The 9,963-nt window shown below is 44.5% G+C and overlaps 1 protein-coding gene across 1 annotated transcript in view; it reads left to right on the top strand.

Moving 5' to 3' along the window:
* The window catches only part of LOC112080650 (butyrophilin subfamily 1 member A1-like), a 37,684-nt gene that overhangs the window by 25,157 nt on the left and 2,564 nt on the right, over window positions 1–9,963 (top strand). The window contains exons 4-7 of the mRNA XM_024146496.2: window positions 65–172; window positions 342–455; window positions 1,264–1,404; window positions 2,513–2,564. Of these exons, the coding sequence (XP_024002264.1) occupies window positions 65–172; window positions 342–455; window positions 1,264–1,404; window positions 2,513–2,564 (415 nt within the window). The remainder of the gene's footprint in view (window positions 1–64; window positions 173–341; window positions 456–1,263; window positions 1,405–2,512; window positions 2,565–9,963) is intronic.

Below are 9,963 nucleotides of genomic sequence, written 5' to 3'. Positions count from 1 at the left end.
AACACACACACACGGACACACACGCAAGCAAACAACCACACTCACTCTACTATTATCTTCTCAGAGGTCAAAGGTCCTAGCCCACATCTGGACAGGTGAAGACAACTGGCCTCCCAGTATGTGTAGACACTTCATAGTGGAGTGGGCTGCCGTGCTAGATAAGAGAGGCCAGGTGAGCACTGATGTTTGAAAGCTATTTGATAGTTTTACTTTAAAAAGCCTTTTTTTTCCTTTAAATTCATCCTTTTTCTTTGTTGATAAACTATTATTAGACCTCTATGAGACTTTACTATTGCAGTTTTTACTTCGTGACCTCTTTCCGTTGTCTTTTGACTGTGCAGCCGAGGAGCACGCAGACAGAGAAGAGGGACTGGAAGACAGGGGGAGAGTACGACATCGGAACCCACAAACGGGTCATCATGGACTGGACACACAAGCTCAGAAACAGACCAGAGGTAAGGAACATGGGAGGGATTSGGTCACTAGAGTCAAATTAAATGTATTTATGAAGCCCTTTTTGCATCAGCCGATGTCACAAAGTGCTATACAGAAACCCAGCCTAAAATCCCAAACAGCAAGCAATGCAGATGCACAGTGGCTAGGAAAAACTCCTTAGAAAGGCAGAAACCTAGAAGGGAACCAGGCTCTGAGGGGTGGCCAGTCCTCTACTGACTGTGCCGGGTGGAGATATAATCCCACCCATTATGCCAAAGCACAGCCCCCACACCACTAGAGGGATATCAACAGACCACCAACTTGCTACCCTGAGACAAGGCTGTGTATAGCCCACGAAGCTCTCCTCCACCGCACGAGTCTGAGGGGGCGGCAAAACAGGACAGGAAGATCACGTCAGTGACTCAACCCACTCAAGTCGAGTATAGCGAAAAAAGCCTGGCAAGACGTGACGCACCCCTCCTAGGGACGGCATGGAAGAGCACTAGTAAGCCATTGACTCAGCCCCTGTAATAAGGTCAGAGGCAGAGAATCCAAGTGTCCAAAATATTACTAAAGAGTTTACTACCCTACTATATTAATTTCCTTCTCTCTCTCTCGCTCTCTCTCTCCCTCTCCATCTCTGACTCCTCTGTGATTAAGGAACAACTCATCCTCATCCTCCCTTCTTCAGTCTCCTGTGTTGCATTAGTGTGCATATGATGGACTTATTATGTTGCAGTACGGACCAGTAATGGAAGACTCCGTCCTAATTCCCTCTTTTCATTTGTTACTATATAAAGTAATAACCATATGGACCTCCCCCTCCAGCCCAGTATCTGGCCCGGTGAGCCCGTGTTGATGATGTTGGATGATCTGGAGTTCCAGTGGAGGAGGGGGCGTCTGCCGAACCTTCTCCCAGCCATGGAGCTGGTCATGTGGGTGCTGCTGAGTGCAGACAGCCCTGATAAGGTGTGTGTGTTTCTATGACTGAACCAAAACAATAATAACAGCTTTGCCTTTCTACTTGCACCGAATGTGCTGACAGCTACTTATTGAGATTGTAATATGCAGTTGTCTTTTTGAGCTATCTTAAGATCAATGCACTACACACTAAAAACAAATGCTTCTATACAGTGCCAAATTGTAAAAAATAACACATTGTTATTTGGCTTGTAACCATAGCAGAACCCTTTCTGGTCCTATATGGAACCTTTTTTTGAAGGTTCTGTAAAGAACCATGCCCATAAGGTTCTAAATGGAACCTGTATCCTGTTATAAAGAACCCTTTCCTAAGGTTCTATAAAGAACCATTAAAAAAAAGGTTCTATATAGCACCAAAAAGGGATCCGCTATGGTTACAACACTTTTTGGGTCTAAATAGAACCATTTTTTATGGTTCCTGATATAACCTTTACAGATGATGGTTCTATAAAGAACCTTCCTTCCTCTCAAGGTTCGTTGTAGAACCATAAAGGGTTTTTATTCTGGTTTTAACAGTCATATTATATTGTTAAATTCCATAGGTTTTTATTAATTTGTTTATTAACAAGTTGAATCAGGTGTTCTAGCTCTGGAACAGCAGGGTCCCTGAGGAGAGAACTGAGAACTATTGATTTAGTCAACCACTCTCAATTGACTCAAGACCATACATGAGTGTATCACATGAGTCTGTCATTGGCCATCATCATACATGACATAAACCAATATAACACAACACATTAGATAAACTGGATGACACTCTCACTCACGGTTGCACAAAAAGAGCTGTGCACAAACCACACCCCAAAACATTCTAATTATCACTAAAAGAGGAAAGAACCCTTTTTTGAACTGCAAATAACATTGGAGAGCTTCTTTGGGTCAGTATGGTTCCACATAGAACCATCACTTTCCCAAAGAACCCTTGAGGAACACTCATTTTGTAGTGTGTAATTGTAAGTTTCTCTGGGTAACAGAGTCTGCTAAATGACTCAATTGTTAATGTAAACTAACTGATTAATTATTCATCAATTAATCTGCATGATTAGATACACATTACACAGATAAACMCACTCAAGCCTTTCCTCTGTGTTTGCAGGAGGACGTAGCCAAACAGTGGCTGATCAGAAAACAGAGGAGTCAGAAGAGCGGTGTGTAGAGCTTTGACGTGTTGAAGTCATCAAGAAAGCGTTATGCTTCGATCACACCGGCAGCGTGGTTGCGCCAAATAGTACGCAGCATCATCATCTGGATATGAGTGCAACAAAAGTTCAACATTCACAAGGCAAACGCAGCGTTTCATTGGAAATAAATGCATTTCTGGTGTACCAAAATGCAATGACGCTGTCGGTGTGATGGAAAGAAGGCCTAGATTCTATCAGATCAGCCGTTAACCGGGGATAAATGACGCCAGCATAGCAGGTGTTTTGGTGGTGCCGGAGTCCTATCAGTGAGCAGTTGCTCATGTGGTCATTGTCACGAAGCCACACCCATCCCACTCTCGTTATTTTTTTATTTAACCTTTATTTAACTAGGCAAGTCAGTTAAGAACAAATTCCTATTTATAATGACGGCCTACCCCGACCAAACCTGGACGACGTTGGGCCAATTGCGCGCCGCCCTATAGGACTCCCAATCACGGCCGGATGTGATGCAGCCAGAATTCGAACTAGGGACTACAGTGACGCCTCTTGCACTGAGATGCAATTAAAATTTTATTTTTATTTATTTCACCTTCATTTAACCAGGTAGGCTAGTTTAGAACAAGTTCTCATTTACAACTGCGACCTGGCCAAGATAAAGCAAAGCAGTTCGACACATACAACAACACAGAGTTACACATGGAATAAACAAACATACAGTCAATAATACAGTAGGAAAAAAAGTATGTATATATACAGTGTGTGCAAATGAGGTAAGATAAGGAAGGTAAGGCAATAAAATAGGCCATAGTGACGAGGTAATTACGATATAGCAAATAAACACTGGAGTGATAGATGTGCAGAAGATGAATGTGCAAGTAGAGATACCGGGGTGCAAAGGAGCTAAATAAATAAATAAATACAGTATGAGGATGAGGTAGTTGGATGGGCTATTTAGAGATGGACTATGTACAGGTGCAGTGATCTGTGAGCTGCTCTGACAGCTGGTGCTTGAAGTTAGTGAGGGAGATAAGAGTCTCCAGCTTCAATGATTTTTGCAGTTTGTTCCAGTCATTGGCAGCAGAGAACTGTAAGGAAAGGCAGCCAAAGAGGGAATTGGCTTTGGGGGTAACTAGTGAAATATACCTGCTGGAGCGCGTGCTGCGGGTGGGTGCTGCTATGGTGACCAGTGAACTGAGATATGGCGGGGCTTTACCTAGCAAAGACTTGTAGATGACCTGGAGCCAGTGGGTTTGGCGACGAGTATGAAGCGAGGGCCAGCCAACGAGAGCATACAGGTCGCAGTGGTGGGTAGTATATGGGGCTTTGGTGAAAAAACAGATAGCACTGTGATAGACTGCCTCCAATTTGCTGAGTTGAGTGTTGGAGGCTATTTTGTAAATGACATCTCCGAAGTCGAGGATCGGTAGGATAGTCAGTTTTACGAGGGTATGTTTGGCAGCATGAGTGAAGGATGCTTTGTTGCGAAATAGGAAGCCGATTCTAGAATTAATTTTGGATTGGAGATGTTTAATATGAGTCTGGAAGGAGAGTTTACAGTCTAACCAGACACCTAGGTATTTGTAGCTGTCCACATATTCCTAGGTCAGAACCGTCCAGAGTAGTGATGCTGGACGGGCGGGCAGGTGCAGGCAGCGATCGGTTGAAGAGCATGCATTTAGTTTTACTTGCATTTAAGAGCAGTTTGAGGCCACGGAAGGAGAGTTGTATGGCATTGAAGCTTGTCTGGAGGTTAGTTAGCACAGTGTCCAAAGAAGGGCCAGAAGTATACAGAATGGTGTCATCTGCGTAGAGGTGGATCAGAGATTCACCAGCAGCAAGAGTGACATCATTGATGTATACAGAGAAGAGAGTCGGCCCGAGAATTGAACCCTGTGGCACCCCCATAGAGACTGTCAGAGGTCCGGACAACAGGCCCTCTGATTTGACACACTGAACTCTATCAGAGAAGTAGTTGGTGAAACAGGCGAGGCAATCATTTGAGGAACCAAGGCTGTTGAGTCTGCCGATAAGAATGTGTTGATTGACAGAGTCAAAAGCCTTGGCCAGGTCGATGAATACGGCTGCACAGTATTGTCTCTTTTCGATGGCAGTTATGATATCGTTTAGGACCTTGAGCGTGGCTGAGGTGCACCCATGACCAGCTCGGAAGCCAGATTGCATAGCGGAGAAGGTACGGTGGGATTCGAAATGGTCGGTGATCTGTTTGTTAACTTGGCTTTCGAAGACCTTAGAAAGGCAGGGTAGGATAGATATAGGTCTGTAGCAGTTTGGGTATAGTGTCTCCCCATTTGAAGAGGGGGATGACCGCTGCAGCTTTCCAATCTTTGGGGATCTCAGACAATACGAAAGAGCGGTTGAACAGGCTAGTAATAGGGGTTGCAACATCTTCGGCAGATAATTTTAGAAAGAGAGGGTCCAGATTGTCTAGCCCGGCTGATTTGTAAGGGTCCAGKTTTTGCAGCTCTTTCAGAACATCAGGTATCTGGATTTGGTTGAAGGAGAAATGGGGGAGGCTTGGGCGAGTTGCTGTGGGGGGTGCAGGGCAGTTGACCGGGTAAGGGTAGCCAGGTGGAAAGCATGGCCAGCCGTAGAAAAATGCTTATTGAAATTCTCAATAATCGTGGATTCATCGGTGGTGACAGTGTTTCCTAGCCTCAGTGCAGTGGGCAGCTGGGAGGAGGTGCTCTTATTCTCCATGGACTTTACAGTGTCCCAGAACTTTTTAGAGTTTGTGCTACAGGATGCAAATTTTGAAAAAGCTAGCCTTAGCTTTCCTAACTGCTTGTATATATTGGTTCCTAACTTCCCTGATAAGTTGCGTATCACGGGTGCTATTTGATGCTAATGCAGTACGCCACAAGATGTTTTGTGCTGGTCAAGGGCAGTCAGGTCTGGAGAGAACCAAGGGCTATATCTGTTCCTGGTTCAATTTTTTTTAATGGAGCATGCTTATTTAAGATGGTGAGGAAGGCACTTTTAAAGAATAACCAGGCATCCTCTACTGACGGGATGAGGTCAATATCCTTCCAGGATACCCGGGCTAGGTTGATTAGAAAGGCCTGCTCGCTGAAGTGTTTTAGGGAGCGTTTGACAGTGATGAGGGGTGGTCGTTTGACCGCAGACCCATTACGGATGCAGGCAATGAGGCAGTGATTYCTGAGATCCTGGTTGAAGACAGCAGAGGTGTATTTAGAGGGCAAGTTGGTTAGGATGATATCTATGAGGGTGCCCGTGTTTATGGAGTTGGGGTTGTACCTGGTAGGTTCATTGATAATTTGTGTGAAATTTAGGGCATCAAGCTTAGGTTGTAGGATGGCCAGGGTGTTAAGCATGTCCCAGTTTAGGTCACCTAGCAGCACGAGCTCTGAAGATAGATGGGGGGCAATCAATTCACATATGGTGTCCAGGGCACAGCTGGGGGCAGAGGGTGGTCTATAGCAAGCGGCAACGGMYAGAGACTWMTTTCTGGAAAMGTGGATTTTTAYAAGRAGAAYCTKGAAWTGTTTGGGCACAGACRTGYATAGTATGACAGAACTCTGCAGGCTYTKTRTGCAGTAGATTGCCACTCCGCCCCCTTTGGCAGTTCTATCTTGTCGGAAAATGTTATAGTTAGGGATGGACATTTCAGGGTTTTTGGTGGTCTTCCTAAGCCAGGATTCAGACATGGCTTGGACATCTGGGTTGGCAGAATGTGCTAAGGCAGTGAATAAAACAAACTTGGGGAGGAGGCTTCTAATGTTAACATGCATGAAACCAAGGCTTTTACGGTTACAGAAGTCAACAAATGAGAGCAAATGGGAGTGGAGCTGGCACTGCTGGGCCTGGATTAACCTCTAAATCACCAGAGGAACAAAGGAGGAGTAGGATAAGGGTACGGCTAAAGGCTGTAAGAACTGGTCGTCTAGTACGTTCGGAACAGAGAGTAAAAGGAGCAGGTTTCTGGGTGCGATAGAATAGATTCAAGGCATAATGTACAGACAAAGGTTTGGTTGGATGTGAATACAGTGGAGGTAAACCTAGGTATAGAGTGACGATGAGAGAGATATTGTCTCTAGAAACATCATTTAAACCAGGTGATGTCACTTCATYTGTGGGAGGTGGAACTGAAGGGTTAGCTAAGGCATATTGAGCAGGGCTAGAGGCTCTACAGTGAAATAAGACAATAATTACTAACCAGAACATTAGCGAGAGGCATGCGTAGCCGAGTGATCATAGGGGTCCAGTGAGTAGTTAAGCTGGCTGGAGACACAGCGATTCAGACAGCTAGCGGGCCGGGGATAGCAAGCTAGCAGAAGGGCCTTAGAGGTACGTCGCGACGGAAGAAGTCTGTTGTAGCCTTCTCGTGCAGAGGCCCCTCGTGCGGTTCCGTCGGCAGACCAGCCGTTATTGATTAATAGGGTTGCGTGCAGTAAAGGTGCCCAGTCCAATTGGCAAAATGCCTTGGACCGCTGCGCCACTCGGGAGCACGTTAGACGTTCAGAATGAGAAGGGTATAGGTTATATAGAAATAATGGCCATCAAAATGAAAATCATTGAATGAAATACTGACGATTTCTATAAGCCTAATCAAGGTGTAGATTACATTCCAGTGTTCAAACTTGTAAACACGGTTGCATAGAATTTCTAAATGCGACTCCGTGCCACCAATGGCAATGTCCACAATAGGTATAATGGGTGTATTCGATGATGCTGAGTCGTGGGGAACCGGGCAAAGGCCCTTCACGTCATCGGGTGAAAGCGGTGAGGGAGGAGCATCATTCTCAAATCAAACAGCCGCTCGGTCATTTTGTCAACAAAGCAGCATGGTTCATCGTCCAGAAACATACATCTCTTTTCCATAAAATTAATATTAAAATGTTCTGGTGATGGGGAAACTAAGCTTCCTGAAACATTAAGGTTTTCCAGCCAATTGTGTCGAAAATAGGTTCATTACTCGAGGCTTTGATCAACAGTGTACAATAGTGGCACCTGCTGGTTAAAAGATTTTAGAGCAACCAAATTATTATAGATGACGTCCCATGCACAGTGTAGCCTTTTTGTCTTATACCAAACCAATCAGGTCGTTGTTCAACAAAACAAAGCTTCGGACGTCATTGATCACGTGCTTCTGATAAAGTGATACAGACATTGTGTGCTGCTTTGAAGTACACTGCTTGGCGATTTTGACGCATGCCTCAGAGCTCCGACATTAAACGGAACATCACTAGAATTTTCGAAGTAGTTTGCATTGGGAAGACATGCCTGCATTGGGAAGGCATGCCTCAGAGCTCCGACATTAAACGTAACATCACTAGAATTTTCAAAGTAGTTTGCATTGGGAAGACATGCCTGCATTGGGAAGGCATGCCTCAGAGCTCTGACGTTAAATGTAACATCACTAGAATTTTTGAAGTAGTTTGCATTGGGAAGACAGACAGTGTGGGACGTCATCTATAATCATTTGGTTGCTCTAAAATCGTTTAACGTTTTTATCAAAAGCAATCATTTTTGCATGGAAAAACACAGACTCCTACTAATTACAACACGTTTAATTACGTTACTTTTGTTTTGAGCCAACTTCGCCGTCGGTACTCCCGGTAGGCAATCAACTTTCACCCAATGCAAATCACGCCTACACGGGTGCCTAGATTAATCGAGCCCCCTCATTGCTGGGAGCCACTTCTGGATTTGACAGCTCTAACGCAGTTTCAACTCTGACACCGCCAAAACAACAGCTTTGTAGGTGATGGCCAGCGCAAATCTGATTGAATCTTGCCCTTACACAAGTGTTACAGCAATCAGTGACAGAGAGATGTTGGAGATCACAGGTGTGTCATTGTGTGACAATGAGAGCTGATTGTGACAATGTGAGCTGATTATGCCACTAAGTAAAATTAAGGCTAATAATCAATCAGTGCTCAAGAGATCCCATGTGATTCATAGAATTTATCATGGGCAAATCAATCGGTCAGCCTTTCATAGCCATTAGTGTGACATCCCAGCAAACATGACCCCATTGGCCCCATGTGGGTATTCGCCTGACACGGGCTAGCCAGTCCCTCAGGATTTCGTCTGGATTTTGTCAAATATTTGCGAGCAAAAATGCTTGATTTTGCTCTTGCAATTCTGACATTTCGCATGGCAATATGCAATGATTTCATCCAATAATATGCAATATGTCGCAAAATTGTGCTGAAAAGGGAAAACGTTTTGTTGACGTTTGGCTTGATAGAATCATATAATGCGGGGAATGTGCGGTGATTGGTTGAAATTTCGAGCCCTCTTTTTGTACTGTGGTGATCGGTCAGTTTTATATGATAATATTACAATGATTTGTCTGTTTTATGCGGAAATAGTGTGGTGATTGGTCAAATTTGTAAGCCCTCGCCTCATATAATATGCAAGGAATTGTTGATTTTGCAAAACTATTTGCTGTTGTAGAATCACGGAATCCTGGAGCGACGGGCTAGCTCACACTAAGCCCACACCAGCCCAACACAGGCTAGCCCACACCAGCCCAACACAGGCTAGCCCACACCAGCCCAACACAGGCTAGCCCACACCAGCCCAACACAGGCTAGCCCATACCAGCCCAACACAGGCTAGCCCATACCAATCCCAATTCATGTTGTTAAGTAAAAAACATTATACAGGATAATAATTGCCGACACCATTCAAACCAATGAGGGTTCAGAATCATCTTTTTTTCCAGATAGAACCTTATAGTTCTGAGTTCACAAGGCATTTTAGTGAAACCATTATTGAGAGTGTCGTTCCAGTTTAACTGTTCTGTTGTGTGACGTCAACAGAAAACAACATTGTTGACCCTACATGGGTCCAATGTTTTAACCCACATTGGGCCCACATCGTGCCAATTTGGTCATGTTTGCTGGGTAGCTTGGTCCCAGATTGTTTTGAGCAGTTGTGACTGGTCCCAGATCTGTTTGTGCTGTATTGCCTGATCCCAGATCTGTTTATGCTGTATTGCCTGGTCCTGAATATGTTTGTGCTGTCTTTGCCACCAACCCCACAGTTGGCCAGACAACAAAAAGACAGATCTGGGACTAGCCTACCAAGAGTTATATGCACTTATGCTGTCAGTTGTAGCTTCCATCATACCACCTCTGATGAATTGTATGGATGTAAACAAGATTCCTAAATCCTAAACCGTGTCCTGTCATTAATCTGGTTGCTTTGCAGCAGGTTGGCCTGCAGGTCTGTAATACTTAATGAAGATTTGGCAGTTAAAGCTGTTTACATTTTCTATTCTGTTTCTTCCAGGGTTCTCCCCTCATCCCATTGTGTGTGTGTGTGTGTGTGTGTGTGTGTGTGTGTGTGTGTTGTGTGTGTTGTGCGTGTTGTGTGTGTTGTGTGTGTGTGTGTGTGTGTGTGTGTGTGTGTGTGT

Source organism: Salvelinus sp. IW2-2015, unplaced genomic scaffold (assembly GCF_002910315.2).
Source record: "Salvelinus sp. IW2-2015 unplaced genomic scaffold, ASM291031v2 Un_scaffold16406, whole genome shotgun sequence".
Classification (NCBI taxonomy): Eukaryota; Metazoa; Chordata; class Actinopteri; order Salmoniformes; family Salmonidae; genus Salvelinus; species Salvelinus sp. IW2-2015.
Note: the sequence above shows the minus strand (reverse complement) of the source record. Positions and strands in the feature narration are given on the sequence as shown.